The sequence below is a fragment of the Nothobranchius furzeri genome, chromosome 14, assembly GCF_043380555.1.
Source record: "Nothobranchius furzeri strain GRZ-AD chromosome 14, NfurGRZ-RIMD1, whole genome shotgun sequence".
In the NCBI taxonomy this organism is placed as follows: domain Eukaryota; kingdom Metazoa; phylum Chordata; class Actinopteri; order Cyprinodontiformes; family Nothobranchiidae; genus Nothobranchius; species Nothobranchius furzeri.
Window position 1 is genome coordinate 19,974,828 of NC_091754.1, and position 20,347 is coordinate 19,995,174.

The 20,347-nt window shown below is 42.3% G+C and overlaps 1 protein-coding gene across 5 annotated transcripts; it reads left to right on the forward strand.

Annotated features, from left to right (window-relative positions):
- Nucleotides 1-780: 780 nt before the first annotated feature.
- Nucleotides 781-20,015, forward strand: xirp2b (xin actin binding repeat containing 2b). Of its 5 annotated transcripts, XM_054746960.2 has the most exons (10): nt 865-1,006; nt 1,143-1,215; nt 2,863-3,025; nt 4,841-4,969; nt 5,529-5,615; nt 5,693-5,741; nt 5,873-5,961; nt 9,115-18,343; nt 19,573-19,703; nt 19,816-20,015. In XM_054746960.2, the coding sequence occupies exons 3-9, from the start codon at nt 2,975-2,977 to the stop codon at nt 19,662-19,664; spliced, it is 9,726 nt and encodes a 3,241-aa protein (XP_054602935.1). In that variant the 5' UTR covers nt 865-1,006; nt 1,143-1,215; nt 2,863-2,974; the 3' UTR covers nt 19,665-19,703; nt 19,816-20,015. The 5 variants fall into 5 exon arrangements, with proteins under 5 accessions (XP_015822033.1, XP_015822034.1, XP_054602935.1 ...); XM_015966547.3 differs by lacking the exon at nt 1,143-1,215 and having other exon boundaries at nt 781-1,006; XM_015966548.3 differs by lacking the exon at nt 1,143-1,215 and having other exon boundaries at nt 781-1,006; nt 4,841-4,933.
- Nucleotides 20,016-20,347: the final 332 nt, after the last annotated feature.

Below are 20,347 nucleotides of genomic sequence, written 5' to 3' on the forward strand. Positions count from 1 at the left end.
ACCTATAAAAAGCTTGCATGTTGCGCAGATGAAATGTGTTTATTAGCATATTTTGAAACAGGAAAGCAAAGCAGATGTAAAAGCTGTTGAGCTAATTAAGTTCTGTTCAAACGAGACAGAAGTCATGACATGAATCCCAAACACCAAAGTCCAAAACTCTAGAGCTTCTCCTCAGAGGTGGTCATTTGAAATGCAGGTATGAGGTACACTTGCCTTGGGTGATCGGGGCCGTGCCGGATGCCTGGCACACACGCCTGCTCTCCAAACTCTGACCCACCTTCCAGGAGATACCAGAGCCAGACTGGCGCCTCCGTCTGCAGCTTGGCTAAACAAGACGAGCAGCCCGCTTCTCCACACTTAAGAGGTGTCTCTTGTATTTACAGCCCTCCTAACTCCCAAACACATGGCATTACATCACCGATCCCAGCTCAGACCAGCTGCAAAGGCACGGGCTCAACATACATAAAACACCCTTTAATGTCTCGTGTATTTGCACCTGCTTGACTTGCAGTTTCTTCTGCTTCGAGGGTTACCAGGAGCCTGTAGGTTGATGGTAGATTCTCAGAATATTTGTTTTGGGATGGTATGTGCTTGTAGTTTTATCGTGACAGGCGGCAGCAGCTGCTGGAGTTTGGCTGGTATGCGCTGGAGTCAAGATGTGATGATGAAACTAGCGTAACCTGATTTAACTATACAACCGTCTGTAAAGGAGTCAGAGGAAGAATCTCTGTATGGATTTTCTTGGGACTGGACATCGGAGGCATACTTCCTAAAAAAAGAAGGAAGAAACACCCTAGGACCATCTTGTGCAAGTGGGCGGAGGGTCTAAAATAAAATCAGCTGTCACTGTCTGCTCGATGGACAGAGGTGAACGCATAACACTGGAGCTGGTCTCCATCCCTGTCTGGGATTTGGGATTTTGGCTTGGATAGACCCTGCTGGAACAGCGGCCTTAAAGTGGGATTCTACTTTCTGAATTTGTTTTTTTAAATCAGCATCTTTCCTGGTAGGTAATCAACACTTTCAGAGTGCTGTTTGTCACAGATCTGCAAAGTTTGCAAACATTCGAAAAAAGATTTTGGCCTTGAGGTTCAATTTTTATGTTAATGACTTTGAATAAAGATGAATTATATCATTTGCAGGGAGACAAGATTAAAGGGCTATGTCTGAATCCTTGATACTGGCGCACGTTTTCTCATTTTAAAGGATTTGGAGGTAAAACATAAATCAAGCTGTGACTAAAATGCTAAATTGGGTGAACTTTTGGCTCGAGGAGAGATTAGATTCATTCTGTTCAGCCATTCCAAACAAAGAAAGCTATTTGTACAAAGGCCATTTCTGCTAGCTGTCAAGCAGCTTAATCTCCTCAGTGCTGGGTCACCAAACAAAAAAATCTAAAGAGTAATTGAAAATTTAGACTCAAGCAGAAGGTTATCAGCACAAGTTTTCTGAGCGCTTTTTGGAGAAAGTAAAACCTTGACCTCCCAGCTTTCCTCTGTAATTCACAGAGAAACACGACCCACCATGGTAAAGTCTAAAATAGGCTTGATTTATTTTCGCAAGTGCATGGCGCCGAGATAAATTCACTTTCTTGTTATTCGAGCTCTCAACCCAACCTGACACATCATGCGATAGCTCGAGCTTGTTGAGGGATTCGACTGAAATGCGTAGTTCCTACAAGTCATCCACAGATTTATGTGTCGGTGCAAAAATTTACTCCAAGTAGGGCAATTAGAGCGAAATTAAATAAGCTTGAATTAGTATGATTAGCGGGCTCACAACCATATAACGTTATATATTAAATCAAATTTATGGGCCTACTAGAGTATCACTGACTTTGGTTCTGTGCTGAATTTAAAGAGTTTAACAATATATTTTCTGATTAAAAATGCTAATTTCTGCCACTAATCATTTAAAGATGAGTACAGATAATTTATTGAATGAATTCTTGGTGTTTTAAAGATATTTTCTTTTTCATGTTTTGCAGGAGAAATTCCTTTTGGTATTACGGGAATATTTAGTCTTTCTCTAGACATGAGAGTCTGAATGTAAATGTCAGTTTCTGTGCATCAGCACATTTCATGTTAAATAGAACTGGGGAGTGAATACTTTAAATTCCTGGAATAGATAAATAGGGCTTGCTGCCGGTAGAATCCGCAGGGATGATCGCTCAGTTCTCTTTTCAGACAATTGAAATAAATTTGTCTTAAGGGTCAAATATTAAAGAAATACTCCATATTTGCTCTTATTTGGGAATAAAATATTATCTATGAACTGGGCAATAATAAGTGATTACCCAAAAGAACATCACAAACTTCTTAAATACTTAAAATGATCAAAAGTCTGAAGACTACTGAAGCATGCATGAATCCTTGAAGGTAAAAACTATAATTGGAGACAGCATTCACATCTTTTATGACTGACTAAATATTTACCCTCCGAATGCACGCATCAAAAATCCCTGCTGACTTTAGTTGTTTACAACCTTTTGAATGAATTCCACAAACCCTTAGAGAAACTAAATGTCAGGACACATGCAGGCGTGTGATTGATCTAAATGATGTTTCAGGGGAACATTGTGCGTGTTAGCGCCTCCTGCATCACAGCGACTCTGATATCACTCAGTTAGAGATTTTCTAACTGATAGATTGGTGCTGTTGTGCTTTTAGTTAGTAATCAGAAGCTGAATGAATTTTACATGAGTTTCTCTGTGATCATTTTAGTTTTATGACAGTGAACTGACACCGTCAGCTGTGCTTTCCCTTGAACGTGCTAATTAAACAGTAGTGTACAGAGAGCTGGCTCTTAAAAATATAGATTCAAAAACACATTTCCTCCAACTGTTGGCTTTTTGTGCCTCAGCTGCAGGCAGCACAGGTTAAACCAGGGCTGGACATCCTGAAAGTTTGAAGCCAGAGGAATCAGGATTCACTCTGCAGCCTCAGACGTCATCCCACTGGCTAACTGCGAGGCCATGTACCGGGCAGCTGTCTCCAAGCGAGCAGACAACACCATCCCCAGCGGGGTACTTTGACTTCTGCATGAATTAGCATTGCATCAATTCCAGCAACCTGAAAAAGCAACCTGCAGCAAAACCTCAACTTTTCATTGCTATTCATAGTTATCAGCTTTATTTGTTCTATTTTCGTGTGACACAAATAAAAAGGTGTTGTGTCATTGTATTCTAAATGAAATGGAATTAAACGGACATTATTGCTTGATTTATTTATAGGAGTGGCTGACTAAAAAAACAAGTTTTAATGATTATTTCTGATTATAATTGGTCGCTCTGAGTTTTTCATGCAGGCTGAACACTAGTCTACACCTATCTCCTGCGTTAGCTTCTGATACAAAATAGATGGTGAAATGCTAGGATTTGAAAATCCTCACAATGTGATGTCACACTGAGAATTTGCATTCATGGTCTCACCTATCTTGGCTCATTCCCACCCACGGGAAGGCTTTTTAAAAAGTGTTTTGCAGAGAAGAAAGAGAGCAGAGTGTGTCTATGTGATTGTGACTTTGCAACATGGCTGAACACGCTCTGTTAGCCAATCAGAAGCTAGGTGTGTGCATATCAATAATAATAATAATAATAATGAGTAATCCTGCTGTTTTCAGCCTACGTCTGCACCAGCAAACTTCTGCATCTCAGAACTGGAGCATCATAGTTTTTTTAATGACTCATAAGGCATTGAATTACACTAAAGAATACTGCAAATTAGAGCCCTGCACGGGCCTAAAATCTGAGCCCGTGTCCGGCCCGGCCCGAGGGGGTGGAGCCCCAGCCCGACCCGGTCCGAGAAGGTTTTCAGGATTCTCTGGCCCGACCCGAGCCCGACTTTTTTTTAACCTTTCATAATGTTTTAGCGTGATAGAATGCTCCGCATTCTAATTATCCGTGGGAAGCGTTCTGCAGTAAAAAAAAAACAGAAAGAAAAAGAAAAGAAAATAAAGAAAAACAGCATCAATGCAGCTTTATTTTTTCTAACAGAGCATATTTTTCGAACGGCAGATGAAATTTACGAACACTATATTAATTGGATGCGTTTGTAAATTTAATCTGCTCTGAAAATGCACTCTTGTGCAATTAGAAAAACAAGCAGCATTCTAATTTTCTAACTGCGAGCACATTTTCAGAACTTTCCCAATTAATAAAGCGTTTGTAAATTTAATCTGCCGCTCTGAAAATGCGCTCTCCAGTTAGAAAAACCCCCAGCAATGACAGCTGTATTTTTTTTTTACTGCAGAGCGAATTTATTCACAGAAAAAATAGAATGCTGCCGTTTTCATGAGAATAAACGAATGGTTTCTGACATCAAAGTGGACATAAAATGGCATATTAGAAAAGGGGCACATGTTTCAATCAGCAGTTTGAGAATTCGTTTATATGGGTGCGTTTATAAACCACACAGACCTTAACTGAGCTGACGGTGCGTGAAAAGCAGGCAGATGCTGCTGCGTTTAAGTGTTTTTTTTTTTAATGAATTTGATTAAAAATAAAGGTGCCCGGCCCGGTCCGGCCCGTGTCCGAGGTAATTACACAGTCGCTGGCCCGAAGCCCGGCCCTCGGGCCGTCGGGCTGGGTCGACCCGCGGGCCTAGGGCTTCAGTGCAGGGCTCTGCTGCAAATGTGTTAAATAAATGAGTAAACCACATGTTTAAGAAAAGCTTCCAGCAACTCTTATCACGTTCTGAAATTAATCCACAGTAGAAAAACAATTCTCCATGCAGCAGCCTGCACTGCATGCATGCCCATTCAAAAAAGGTGCAATTATCGAGCATTTGATTTCAGGTCGTGTAGAAGTGGAGGTAGATAATGATGCTTCCTGCTTCATTAGGTCATGGAGGAGTCAGACGTCTGTTCTCTGCCTGGGGGATTTGCAAGCGTGAGGAAACTATTTCAAAGCCAGGAAACGGCAACATCCCAAAATGTAACTCAGTTTCATTTCCACCACAGAACACAACAGGTACAAATTTCACAGCATTTAGCTTCGTTAGGAGCCCACAAAGTGCCTGAGAGGGATAACTGGTAACATTTTGTCAGGACCTGGGCTGGATTCTGCTCTATTCTAACATTTGGCATTCCATATTTAAATGCATGGGAATTATGCAGGTAAAAATATAAAAAACAGTGAGGTTTGCTTCTCTTGTTGCACCCGAGGCAGCATTTGTAGACTTGCAAGCCTGCAAACAGAAAGTTAAGAAAACATGATAAAATAACTTTTTATCTGCTAATTTAGCAACAAAACAGCATGAGTGAACAGATTGGAACATTCTTTGTCATTTTGCCTCCATCTGTGATCAGTCGTTTGAATGTGCAGTGAGCAATTTGGTCCAGCATCTCCTCTGCATGGCGTTCTCTTGTGCATGGCTACGTTTTGACTGGCACAGGAAATTGGACTGAAGTAAATGCAAATTAGTGGCCATAAAGAGAGTGTAAACAATGTGGGGGCTTGAGCCATTTGAGTTGTGTTCAGTGTGACGCATGTACATTTTTGGGTTTGACAAACACTCTTGTCCTCACAGGAAATGTCAACCTCAGAGGTGACGGTGTCAGGTGGCAGCAGGCAGGTCATCCCAGGCAGTCAACAGCTACATTTCCAAGAAACTATGGTATACTTTTATTCAACACATTGAGGATTATACAGCAACATTTCTTTTTTTAACATTTCCTTTTAAAACGCACACAGGTGACAAGCGGTGGCAACGCCTTGGTATCCAGTTATGAAAATGAAGCAGGTAGAAAATTATGAGAAACATTCTTACATCACCCTCATTCACCACTTATCTTCACTAGGATTGAAGAATGATTGTACCCGCTTTGCTCTTTTAAACTTGGCTTTTGTTGTTGTTGCTGTGCTTTCTTTTAGAAGAGGAGATTCCCAGGTACACCACTAAAGAGCTAAGAGATCACTTTGAAAGAACAATAGAAGAAGCTGCTTCTCAAAAACCAATGAAGGTAACTCTTTTGCCTGTGTTATTTATTATTCTGTGTCTCATCTGTGACATCTCTATGAAACAGACTGGATTTTTGGTGGTGTGGTTGTGAGTAGCTAGTGTCTAACCTGCAGCAGACGGAAGAAAAATTGGGAAGAACATTTCACAGTAAAGGGAAGCTAATAGAAGTTTGACTTCCGAAAATATTAGAATTTTTATGCTAGTTCATGTGATTGCTGCACCTCATTATTTATGCTTCACACAAGTACTCAGATCAGTATTTTGGGAACACTTTGGCAACTTTCATGAAAATACCCACTGCTTTCTTAAACATTGGATGAGAGACTCAGTGTGTTTACATGTGCATCAGAAAACCAGACTATTGCCCCACATAGACTGGCGTCTTTTCTTTAAAAGAAATAGAATCAGAATGAGAACAGAAAAGTGTTATTGCCATTTGTGCAAGAATCACAACATTAGGAAACTGCTGTGGTACTTGGTGCAAGAAAAAATAAATGATAAGCAAAATTAGAATTAAGAAATAAACACAATGAAATGGCAATAGCATTCGGTTGCTAACACAACACTAGGGTCATGTGACTAAAACAAAGCAGCTGGAGTGGGCAGGTCTACGATTGTCCTTCAGGAGTCTGACAGCAGAGGGGAAGAAACTGTTTTTGTGGAGAGAGGTTCTGGTCCGAATGGATCGGAACCTCTTGCCAGATGGGAGCGAGTCGAAGAGACTGTATCCAGACAGGGTGAGATGGGTCAGCTGTGATCTGACCTGCACGCCTCAATGTCCTGGAGGTCTACAGGTCCTATGGAGGGGAGTTTGAGGCCAATGACCTTCTCAGCAGAGTGCATGACATGCTGCTGCCTCTTCTCGTTCCTGGTGGTAGCACCAGCGTACCACACGGTAACTGAAGAAGTGAGGATGCATGCAAACGCGTTAGTGTTGCTTAAGATGAGCTGGTTCTAATTGTGCTTAAGTAACCAGAAAATGCAGTGGGAATGAACCTGACTTCATCTGCATGTAAACAGCTCCGTTGAGCTGGTACTGGTTACATCCAGAAGTGACGAGACTGAATAAGTGGACTTCTGATAATGTCACTTCCACAAATTGCCACGTGTATCACCATCAAACAGTACAGTACGTACCAAACAAGCTGTGCTTTAGCTTTGTTGTTGTCCATTCCATCGGCCTTTGTGCAGATCCTTTCTTTACTCCATCTGCTTCACTCCCGCCAGTGTTTGTTTACTATTTGTGTTGCTATAGACCCTTTTACTGTTTGTAAACAATATGACGTCAGCAAGAATGCGCGCGCAGCTTGGCAACAGAGAATGGCGTTGTGTCGGGCTTTATCAAGCTACGCTGCGGGGTTATCACCGGCAAATCTTGAATGTTATATTATTAAACTCTAACGAATGGCAACAGACTCCCGGATCCCTGTGGCATTACGGAATGGGTGGAAGATGTAGGTGCGTGGCCAGATATCCAGTGGCCCGATATATAAATACGTTTTTAGTGGAGAGGCCCAGTAAGTACACACGTGAGAAGCTACGGGCATACAAATCGTTAGATGCATACAACTATATTGTCTGTGGCCACGTACAGAAAGTAAAATATCACGACATAGACTCTGAGTTTTGCGTCTTGACGGCAGAAGTCCTTCCTAGCCAAAGACAAGGACACAAGACTGCTATGTACGAGGCTTGGGTCATAGTAAACAAACCAGAGAACTACGTACCTGCATGGCAGGGTGAGTATAGCATAGGTTTCTTTTTTTGGCGTGCTCAGACTACAACCGTGTTAATTTTTAGAGAAATACAGTTTATACTAATATGCAGTGGGAAAATACAGATGAATTAGAATGAAATGTTAATTTCATTTGCAAACCAGCTAACGCAACTTACTTTAATTAATAGAACACACGTTCACCAGCTTTCTGGTGTAATCTTAGTACATAATTACCTTACCTGATATAAAATAGGCGCTACAAACTCGAGCATTTCGGATCGTGTTTTCACTCCAGTTTTCATTGATTCCTTTTGATGGCCTGCAGCCACAGACACCTCGGATTCTGTTGAAATGGATGTGCTCCCTTCGGAATTCTGTAAAGTTTCAGTCCACTGCTTGAAGAGAAGCGATTCTGGCCTCCATACACGCAACAACCCGACATTTTCATGTGCTCAGAACTTCAAAACAAAGGGTTTAAAACTCTGTTTTAGTATCGAGTGTGAATGAGGAAGCCTTCACTCTCGTTGCCAGGCTGCTCGCGCAACTTTTGATGACGTAGGTAGTAAAAGGGTCTATAAGCCAACTGGTAGAATGCTGACACAAAAGAGCGCAGGTCGTCAACTACCACAGCAGAGTGGAACAAACTTCATTTGAGAGTTAACGTACATGTAAACTAGGATAAAAACTCCCAGTTCATTACTTAAGAACAATGAAAAGATCTATAAATATTCATGGATGTATTACTTGGTTCTTTCTTTTTAACACAGAAAGGAGTTTTTACCTGTTTTTGCTGATGTTTCGACTACTACTGCAGTCTTTTCAGAGCTCGCCGCCACTTCCTTCTCCGTTCCTTCTCTGGTGAGCTCTGAAGAAGACTGTAGCAGTAGTCGAAACGTCAGCAAAAAAACGTTAAACTACTCCTTTCTGTGTTAAAAATAAATAAATAAAAGTAATGCAGTTAGAAGAGACACATGGAATGAACGCATAAAAAATATTCATGGATGTACAAATTGAGATTTTTTAACAGCTGTCCACTGCAGGGTAGCTACTGTCTGTTTGTAACCTCTCCACAGAAACCCACTAAAAAAGTCTGAACCCTCTTAAATAACTGGTAAATAATAAAGTTAAAGTAATGTAAAGTAAAGTAATGTCTCAGAGAGACTAAACGTGATGTTAACACAATTTCCTGTCGTTCACCTACTAGACTATTACACACTTTTGTGTTCCTGAGCTGAAATTTCAAATATTTTTACTGATGTTCAATTGGAGATTAAGTTTATTGCTGCTGAAAAGAGGGCAGGGAAAATACAAGTCGGACTAAACCTTCTCAGAACATTCTGCTATGTTGATTGTTGGTTAACCTGCCACACTCATTCAAATGTGATGAACAGGTTTTCGATTCATTTATACAAAAAATATTTTTTGTTCCTCACAAAGATTGGACGCAACATCAGTCAATCTAAGTGGTCCTCAAATGTGACTCAAAGCAACACAGGGACCAGTGAAGGACACAAAGAATTCACTAGTGAAGCAACACAAGGCGTAGTCACAGTGATGGATGAAGACTTTCCACCCCCTCCAGCTGAGGACTCTGAGTATCTTCCACCCCCTCCTCCAGACTTATTACAAATGCCATCAGACAGTGAAAATAGTCCAGCAGGCCATTACTCACACGAGCCTCCAGAGCCGGTAAACCCGCCCAGACAACCATTCAACAGAGAAGCTTACTTTAAGCAGCAGAGTATGTCTGAGCTGAAACGTCTTTACAAACACATTCATCCAGAGGTTCGTAAAAATATTGAGAAAGAGGTCTACTGTGAATACGGTGAAGGTGAGAACAACCAAGCAGACAACCAGGAATACACGTACGAGGATGATGGCGGCAGCCCCGACGAAATGAATGATGAGGAATATGAGGAATGGGAGGAGATTCTTCCAGGGGAAGTACAAGCTATGCGCTGGATGTTTGAAAATAAACCACTGGATGCCATTAAAGACGAAACTCCCGATGAGGATGGAGACGGCAAGAAAATAACCGAACAGGAAATAATTGTTGGAAGAGATGTGAGACGCACAGCACTGATGTTTGAGACTAAGTCAATAGATGAGCTGGGCTCACTGAAGACCAACTCAACAGAATATAGAAACAAATTCAACAAATTTGACAAGGGTGATGTCCGTGCTGCAGCATGGCTGTTTGAGACCCAAACTATGGACACTCTGAACAAAATGCACAAGGAGGAGGATTTAACAAAAGAGGTTGTGTTTACTGAAGAGGATGGAAATGCTACTATTTGCATGATAGAGAATAAATTCATGGAAGGTCTTGGCCACACTGAGACCACTGATGAGAGCCACCTTCTGAACCTACGGTCAGAGTTAGAGGAAATTACTGGAGATTTTAAAACTATAACAAGTACATTTGACACTCAGTTTAGGTGTGCCATCATGGGGCAATCGGGCCAGATGCTGGAAATAAAGTCTGTGCGCAAAATTGAAACAGAATTGGAAAACTCAATTGCTTCACGGTGGCTTTTTGATACCCAACCCCTAGATTTGGCAAACGGGGAGTTTGCTCCTTTGAAACTTGTGTGTAGTCTTTCCATGGAGGACAACAGTAAAGGAGACTGGGGCAGATGGCTTTTTGAGATAAAGACTTTAAGTTCTCTCAGTGAATGGAAAAATTTACAAATGGAGACTAACGAGATCGTCAGAGCCGATGTGCGTAAACACTGCTTGATTTTTGAAACACAGCCAGCTGATTCTCTTAAGGATGACTCCAACGCCAGACTTCAGTCTATTGAAGACGTTATTGGGGGCAACGTTAGATCGGCAAGAGACTTTTTTGAAAGCAGCCCTCAAACAGCCAGGAAAATTTGCCCCGAGGTCGGAAAACTAAAGAAGGCATCAGAAGGTGAAGAAGTGAAAGGGGATGTGAGACACCAAAAATGGCGCTTTGAGAGTCAACCTCTGGAGCAAATAAGAGAGGAGAAGAAAGATATAATCCGTACGATAAATGTCAGTGAAGACCTCACACAGGAGGATGGCACAAGCTGCAGGGCAGATGTTCGCAGGAACTGTTGGATGTTTGAGACACAGCCGATGGATACGTTAAAAGACGATTCAAACACCCGTCCTTCAACAAAAGAAGAAGTCATTGCGGGTAATGTGAGATCGGCCAGAGAATACTTTGAAATGGTTCCGGGTGAAGACATGAAGGAGTTGGCAGAAGTGGGCAAATTAAAGAAAACATTTGATCTTAATGAGGAGAGAGGGGATGTTAGGCATCAAAAGTGGCTATTTGAAAGCCAACCGCTGGAGGAAATTAGAGAGGAAAAGAAAGAAATTGTACGAACAATTGATTTGGAAGAAATTGATAAAGTGGATGTGTCAAATTACAAGCAAATCTTTGAGAGCACACATTTAAACACTAATGTAGAATCTCAAAAGATTCACATTGAGGGTATTACATCAGGTTCTGTTGAGTCAAATAAGAACCTGTTTGAGTCCTCATCACTGTATGCCATGCAAGACAGCTCTGGACATTTCCACGAAGTTAAAACTGTGCGTCGTGAGGAGGTTGTGAAAGGGGATGTAAAGACCTACAAATGGATGTTTGAAACACGGCCAATTGATCAGTTTGATGATGGTATTGAAAAGTACCAGATTATAAAGGGTATATCAAAGCAAGAAGTAGAATCTGGAGACGTTAAAACTGCTAAGTGGCTCTTCGAAACGCAGCCTCTTGATGCTATCAAGTACTTCAGCAATATTGAAGAAGAAGAAACTGTGGGAATGACTAAAAACCTTGATGTTGTGAAGGGGGATGTGAAAACCTGTAAGTGGCTGTTTGAAACGAAACCAATGGACATCCTGTATGAAAGAGTGGAGTTAAAAGGCAAAGGCGAATCTGAGGAAATACGCAAGGGAGATGTCAAAACCTGCACGTGGCTGTTTGAGACGCAAGCACTAGATGCGATCCATGAAGAAACAGAAACAGTTTTGCAAACACGGACTTTAAATGACGAGGAGATCAGAGGAAAGGATGTGAAAACGGCCTGTTTTCTCTTTGAAACTGAGAATCTGGAGGACCTATCTGGGGAAGAGAAAGGGTCTTATAAACGCGTCACAGAGATAGACATTGAGTCTGGAGATGTGTCACGGAAAAAGTATATTTTTGAGAACCAAACGTTTGATATCATGTCTTCTACATCTGAGGAAGTGATGCAAAAGCTCAAGAGAGTTCAGAATGAGGACATACAAAGAGGGAATGTTGTAAACTGCAAATGGCTTTTTGAGAACCAGTCCATTGACACTATACATGACAGTGAAGAGAAAGATATGATTAACCGCACTGTGAATGATGTGCAAAGAGGAGACGTGGACAAGAGTCGGTTTATTTTTGAGACTTTTTCCTTGGATAAAATCCATGAGGTTTCCTCTGAAACAGAAGGGATGAAGATCCAAAAAATCGTCTGCGATGAGGACGAGAAAGGCGACGTGAGAAATTATACGATGATGTTTGAAACCCTGCCTCTTTATGCCATTCAGGACAAAGAAGGCCATTACCACGAGGTCACAACTGTCACAAGCGAGGAGGTAAAACAGGGAGATGTCGTTGGAACGCGATGGTTGTTTGAAACCAAGCCACTCGATGCCATCAAAGACACCGACGAAGTTTACGTAATCAAATCCGTAACACAACAGGACATGCAAAAGGGAGATGTCATGTCTGCTAAGTGGAAATTTGAGACACAACCTCTCGACAAGATTGCTGATGAAAGCAAGCCTTTAATAAAAACAGTGGAGGATATCCAAAGAGGCAACGTTAGAGTGAATAAACAGCGTTTTGAGGCTGACGCCACGTCAGAGGCATCTGTTCGGACAGTTAATGTCAGTGAAATTCAAAAAGGTGACGTCAGGACAGCAAAATGGAGATTTGAAACCCAGTCCATTGATCAAATAAGAAGCATGAGCTCTGAAAATCTTATTGAAACGGTTAAAAAGGAGGATGTGGCAAAGGGAGATGTCAAACAATCAGTCTGGCTCTTTGAGAAAACTCCTCTTGACCACATTAAAGAGTCAGAAGAGGATGAGAACACAACTCTTAATCCAAAGGAGATTCCCAAAGCGGATGTGAAGACAACAACATGGCTCTTTGAAACCACACCATTAAATGACTTTAATGAGACTATAATAGAAAAGACTGAAATATTGGGCAAAAGCATCAAGGGAACTCTTGAGGAACTTTATAGTCAGAAAATGGTGAAGTCAAAGGGAATACTAATTGAGGCTGATGAAATTGGTGATATAAGAATGGCAAAGTACAAGCTAATGAATAAGGAGGCTCCAGAGATTCAACGGGAAGAAATTATCAGGGGAGATCTGCAGACAATAATGATGAACCTCCTGGATAGACACGAACAAAAGGAGCAGCATATAGTCATTGATTCGGAGGAGAAGGGAAATATCAGCTCAACAGTGCAACAACTATTCAGCCAAGAAAGAGCTAGCAATGTTGAAAAAGAGGAAATACTGCGTGGCGATATCCAAGACGCTCTTACAAACCTCTTCAATGAGCGTGGATCAGCAAAACAGGGGATACTCATCCAGGAAGATGAAAAAGGAGATGTGCAGATGACAATATATTCCCTTTTGCATAAACATGAGAATGTTAATGTTGAAAGGGAAAAAATTGTAAAAGGAAACATAAAGAGCGCTCTTGAAAGGCTGTCAAGCTCAGACAAGCCAGACGAGGCTCTGAAAATAAAGGTGGATGACACTGAAAAAGGAAATGTTAATTTTTACTCAACATGCATTGAATCTGGGGCGCTTGACTATCTTAAACAGCTCCAATTAGACCCTGAGGACACTCCTGAGACACTTGATGCAGCAAAAAGAGAGCAGATCATTGGAGGAGACATCAAGGGCACTAAATCCATCCTGAGTCGCAATCAATCGCAAATTGAGCGCACAGTAGAGGATGTTATCCCGGGAGATGTCCACAATGCACTGAAAGTTTTCATGTCCGAGCCAACGGTCTCACTGGAAAGAATCCAAAAAGAGGAGATAGTCAAAGGAGATTTAAGGGCTGCTTTGAACTCTTTGTCTGACTCAGTGAAGCAGACAGTTACAGTGGAAAAGGAGGAGGTGGTGAAAGGCAACATCCCGAAAGCTCTGCTGTGTTTGGAGAAGGCTCAGAGAAGTTACAAGGAGGTGGAAAAGCCGGACATAATTCCAGGAAACATCAGAGGGGCTCTAAGATCTCTTGAGAAATCAGCAACATCGAGAGTCGAAGCTGCTGTTGAGGATTTGGTTCCCGGAGATGTGAAGGCCACACTAAAATCCCTCGAACTGGCAACGAAAACTGTGAAGGAATTTGAAAAGGAAGAAATTGTGAAAGGGGACATTCAAACAGCAATGCTAAATCTACAAGATGCCTCCACTGAGAGGAGAAAGTATCAACAGGAAATAGATGTTCAAGGAGATGTAAAAGGGACGATTCAGCTCTTCATGGAGTCTCCACCCTCGCCGACGATGCAGCAGAGCCTGAGCCTCGAGGGTGACATAAAGGGTGACATCAAAATGTCAATCAAGTCATTGTATGATACACAGGAGCAGACCCAGATGGAGAAAGAAGAAGTGATAAAGGGTGACGTTAAAGGCACTATTAAATCACTTTTGGAAACGGCCCAACGTGAAGCTTCCAAAATCAAACATGGAGCGTACCGAAGAGTTAAAGTTAAGCAGGGTCCTTCAGCGAAAAACATGAAGCCTGACGGACAAAGGAACATACAAAAGATAAAAACAGCTAAACAGGCTGCAACTAATGAAAATCACTCCATCACAAACGAAACTGATGTCCAAATAAATGTATGTTCTCTAGAGACATCTGCTAAGAAATCAACGGTGGTGGAGCACAAAACCATCACCCAAAACCACGGCATCAAGACTGTAAAAACAGAGTTTCGCAATCTGAAATCCAACCCAAAGGGGATGAAAATGGGAAAAACCAAGGTCAAAACTGATTATTACACATTCAAGTCACAAGCACCAGAGCCTGATCTGCCTCTCCCACCTCCACCTCCACCGATGACAGACACTGACCTTCTTCCTCCTCCACCTCCCAGTCCTCTTCCTGCCTCTGTTGATACATATGCTGATCTCCTTCCTCCCCCACCGCCACCTCTAACAGGTGAGCAGGACTTTCTCCCACCTCCTCCATCCCAACAAGAGCTGGAGAGTATGCCAGCTCAACCAATGAAAGCAACGAAAATGACAGTCAAGAAAGTTAAAGCTCCAGTTTTGCACCAAGTTCCAAAGCTGGAGACAAAAGTTGAATTAACAGAGAAAAAAGTGGAAGTTGACCTAAATCATCTTAAAACAACTACAGATGTATCTAAAACCATTCTGCATGAAATCCCGCTTCTATCGTCCGAATCACCACAGCCTTTGAAGAAGGTTTACATCACTCCAGTGAAATTTACTCCCCCACCTTCCCCTCCTCCCTCAATGAGAGGGAAAAGCAGTAAATTCAACACACCGTTAATAAAAGCTGAAGAGAAGTTCCGGAATCTAAAGGAGGAAAACACACCTCCAACTACCCCATCTCCCACCTTCATGCACGACTCCGTCAGTGCTGCTCTTGAAATGCTTTCTAATAAAGAGCATTCGATTTACAGCACCGCAGGAATCGCACAGGAAGGGGATGAAACAGTAACAGCAGGTGCTCATTTGGACACTTCATTGTGCGATTTTTCCAAGCAGGCTGTGGCCTCAAATAACACCCAAAGCAATAAGAAAATCGCTGCAGAATCTACGGCCATTTCTTCTGCAAAACAGCAAATCCTAACAAACGAGACAAGAGTTGTTGCCGTTCAAAAGACGTCATCCGTCTCTGCTGTTAAACAACGCATGCAAATCAGCACACAGGAAGCGCTTTCTATTTCATCCAAACAATCAGCTCAGCCTGGCCTCTCTGAAGAAGTGCTGATTTCAGTCACTGATGCTGCAAAGAAAGAGTCTAAAAGTCATAAAACAAAAGACTCAAGCAAATCAAAAGATGAAGATGACATTCATCACCAAAAAGTACCTGAAACAGAAACAAAACCCAACAATTTTCCGAGAAAAACTGATAAACACGAAAATGCATCTAAATCACCTAGAGATGACAAGGAGAAAACACACGCTTCCTCCAATGGACAAGGAACTGTTTCTAAAGAGCCTACTCAAACAGAGAAGACAACTCTCAATACAAATGGGAAATCGGGCAAACAGAAGATGAAAAAGAATGGCAGCAAACAAGAGAAGCAAGCAGAGATAAAAGTGTCTACTGAGAGTGAGAAAAAGAGCGTTTCCCAAGATTTGAAAGTAGAAGTGAAGGAAGCTGCAAAGACAAAACAGGAGATAAACAAAGTTACTCCAGCGCCTCCCGCAAGCAATGCTGACAACCAACCAGGGACCCCGACTCCAGCAAAGAAGAAAAAGAAATCTAAAAAGTCTAAAGGGGGTGCACAGCAAGGTCCGCCTAAAGAAACCCTGTCGGATTCAAAGATAGAAACAAAAGAGGCCAAGAAAGAAACATCTGAAACAATCCAACAAAACCAGGAAACAACTGCAGTCAAACAACTTCAAAAAAGCTTCAAAGAAGAGCAAATAAGAGGAGACGTTAAAACCGCTGATAGAAAGGATGATCAGAATTCCCACCAGGAAAGACACTTTCAAAAGCTAGAGAGGGAAACTCAAAAAAAAGAAGGGACGGTTACTCAGCAGAGCACAGAGGAACAACCAAAAGAAATCAGGGATGCCCCAATTACAATGACAGCCATGCCAGAACTAAATGAACTCGTAAAATCCACCACAGAAAGAACAAAGGAACCTCAGGCACAAGAGGTCCAAGTGTTAATCTCTCAAATCACAGAGATAGAAAGTACTTTAGAGAAGACGGAGTCTAAATCTGTGAAAGGTCTGCTGAACTCGCTGCCAGACTGGCTGCTGACTCCTGAAAGCAAACGTGAGATGAAGCAAAGTGTTGCAGAAAGCGATGCTCAGAAAAACAAAGACATTATTTCAAATGAGAGGACACTTGCAGAAGAAAATGTGGTGCCTTTGTCAAATGAAACAATAGATGAGCATGAATGGGAGCTGGGTTCTGAGAAAGCATTTGGAGAAGCAACCAGAATATCCAAGATTAGCATTGGTTCGACCAAAATTGAGACACAAATTCAGAAAACAACCTCACACGAAATCAGGAAGGAGGAGATGAGTTTTTGCAAATCGGTTGACCTTCGAGCTCCGTCGCCTTCACTCAGGGTGCGGCCTCCTTCTCCAACATTTATCACCATCGAGTCCATGCGGAGAACAGACTCCCCCCAGAGAGTCACTCCGTCCCCCACGCTGCTGCACAGGCCTCCCACACCTCCAACACCGCCGCCGCGCAGGTGCGACACCCCAACGTCACGCATCACGAGAATCACACCTTCTCCAACTTTTGATAAGGCGGAGAATCTGGCTCGGCTTAAAGACACAACTATGAAACTGTCGCGGGTCGTCACCCCACCACCAATACTCTCCAATCAAATTCCAGAAAAGAAATCGGAGATTGTGGAATCTCCTACAACGTTCCACCGGCAAATCAAAATTGATTCCCAGACATTAGATGCTTCAGAGACTTTGACTAACACTCAGAGGATTGACACCAGGGTAAATGAATTCCATGTGCTGGAGCTAAACAGTACACCGAGTAGTTCAAACAATCACATGACACAAGACCAAAACGAGTCAGATCCTGCTGAAGATCCGGATGATTTTGAACCATCTGCTGCATCTGTCAAAGAAAAGAGGAATTTCTTTGAAGAAGCACAGAAAGCTGAAAGGAATAAGGTTTATGTGCGTAAAGAACCCATCACTATAACAGAGCGATTGGGCCCTGAGATAGAGCTATGTGAAGATGACAGTAAGAACAAAGAAAAAGATGAACCTCTCAGGGAAGACTTGTCTGGTCTTGTAAACAAATTTGAATTCCCAGAGGAGAAACTCGCTGAGCGTGTTCACGGCGGCACCGAGAGCGCAGATTGTGATGAGGAAAGAACAAACATCCTACAAAAGGAAAAGCCGTCTTTTAACATTCAGGCTCTTAAAGATGTTTTTAAATTGGGTGAGCAAATATCTTCATTCAAAGTGGAGGAAAAGGATCAGGAGGAGTTTTTATCGAGTCTGAGTGAAACAGCAGCAGACACTTCAAAGCCGGAAAGTCCAGGTGAGTCAAAAAGAGGCTCAAGGCAGAGCACCCCTCTCCCGTTTCAGAAAAACAAGGCAGAAACTGTTCCTGCACCGCCAGGCCCCTTCTCCGAAACCAAAACCATCACAGAGCATTTCTCAAATGTTGATGAATTTGGTAACAAGGTCACCGGAACACTGACTGCTTTCACTCAACACTCTGAAAGCATCTCAACCCAGCAAGTCCCATTTTCTTATGCCGATGTGGTGAAAAGAAAAGCTGCCAAGGGAACAGAAACGTATGATGAAGACGCTACTGAACAGTTACTGAGAAATTTCCACAAAACATGGACAGAAAGCGAGGTGGTTTTCAAGAATCTTGGGTACACGGTGTCAGAGGAGGCAACGTCACAAGCTGAGTCACGTCAGATGGAGAAGGCCTCCTCGGGTAAAAAGTTCACAGCATGAAACGGCAGAAAACTGACAGCATGGATGAGTGTGTTTTCTGTTGTAAGAAAAGTGATGTTTGTGCAAGCTGTTGTATAATAAAACTATGTAAAAACCTTGGAGAACACATTTTAGTAATTGCATTTTGCCACCACTTGGAGGAAGTCTCCAGAATGTATGAGGCAACCAGGTGCGTTGGCCCAAATCTGCTTCGTTGTTTTGCTTTTGGAGCTTATCTTATAGCTATTGAACACACAAATTATGACCCACGACATTTTGCTTTGCAATTGAGTGAAGCTAAAATATTTAAAAGATTAAGACTCCCCACTGCAAATTGCACCACTTCGTTGTTATTTTACTTTGCCTAGTTTGAGATTCAATCTGTTGTATCAGACCATCTCTGCTGGTGCAAACTATTACTGTATTTGCTTACAATTCAACCAGTGTAGGCTATAGCATTAGCTCTGAAAGCATTGTTAGCTATAACAAAAACGGCATGAAAGTCCATTTGTCTAGCTTAAATGCCACAATATTTTTCTTGCTGAAGGTCAGATTGACACAGGCCAATGTTCTATGTGCTGCCATGTTCCAGTGCTTCTCTTGATTTGACCTCTTTAAACCTAAATGTGTAAAACAAGACAGGCTTCTAATGGGCTATTCCCATCTGTACCGGGTCGGCCCGGGCCGGGTAGCCCCAGTCGGCCCCAGCCTGGCCCGGTTGATTCCACACATCCTTGTCTTAAGCCCATGTGGGCTGATTCTACACACCAATCAGAGGCTTGCTCTAATGGAAGGTGTGAATTTTCTGTCAGCAGTGGGTGTGTTGGCCCTGGTCGGCCTGAAGCAGACCCCCTCGAGAAGAGAGCTGAGAATGAGCCTTGGTTGGCCCGGAAAAATACCAGGCCACCCAGATATGTAAACAACCTACGCTACCCGGCCCGGGCCGACCCGGTACAGATGGGAATGGCTCATTAGACAGTGCAGTGCAGGGCCTCAGTCTTCTTCCACGGTGTGTTTGAGAGATGCATTAATAAATTTGCATGTTTCACTAATGAAAAAAGAGATTTCATACATGTATTTGTATCACTAATAAAAAAATATGTAAATTCAATCCGCTGTGAAACCTGCTGCTTTGCTTTTTTTTACCTGGACTTGAACTGGAGTTGCATCTCAAAAATGTTGCTTAAATTGCTCAAGACTGATTTGCACTTTATGTCTTTGGGGGCACAGGCTCGAGTCCCGAAGTGGGAGCTTTGCACTATGTGCCGGAGGAGAGCTTATCCGATGGATGCTGTGATAGTAGACAAAAAAAAGTACCATAAATCCTGTTTCTGCTGTGAACACTGCAACAACAAGTTAAGGTAAAAAAACATCCATCAACTTGTCTTTTCATGTGACATCTCAACTTCTGTGCTGGTCATTATTGTTTAAACAGTTTAAAGATTTTTTTTTTTTTACTTATTTATTTTGCAGCCTGGGAAACTACGTCTCTCTCCATGGACATTTGTACTGCCTGCCCCATTACAGACAACTCCTCAAATCCACAGGGAATCACAGCAACAGTCTTGGACAGAAACCTCCCACAGGAAGCGGCAGATCCATTCCCTTAGATGACACCCTCGAACAAAAATATTCCATGAGCAGCAGAAATTCAGTAGACAGAATCCACAGAGGTGAAATAACAAAAACATTTAATGAAAGCAAACCACACAGCAACAAAATATTAGTAGTTTGGCCCCCGCAGGGCGATCCACCCAAGAAAGCCTTTAAAATGGAGGAAGATATTCAGCTAACAAAACCACAGTGGCCACCTCGAGACAACGCCCCTTCATCTCCCAAACACCAACACAGAAAGGCTGTTCCCAGAAGTGTCCTTTGAAATATCATCTCCCACAGACAGAGTTTAGTTAAATACATTCTAAGAAGAACCACGGATGCTTTAATGGTAAAAGAGAAGGAAGTTTGTTGATACAAATGAGAAAGTGTTTAGCTGAAGGTCATGCAG

Bases quoted from the DNA above. Each gene is read 5' to 3' on its own strand.
- xirp2b (XM_015966547.3), top strand. From the start codon at position 2,975: ATGTACCGGGCAGCTGTCTCCAAGCGAGCAGACAACACCATCCCCAGC. The intron at 3,026-4,840 runs GTACTTTGACTT...CTGCTTCATTAG, and splicing joins ACAACACCATCCCCAGCGGG to GTCATGGAGGAGTCAGACGT. The intron at 5,742-5,872 runs GTAGAAAATTAT...GCTTTCTTTTAG, and splicing joins CAGTTATGAAAATGAAGCAG to AAGAGGAGATTCCCAGGTAC.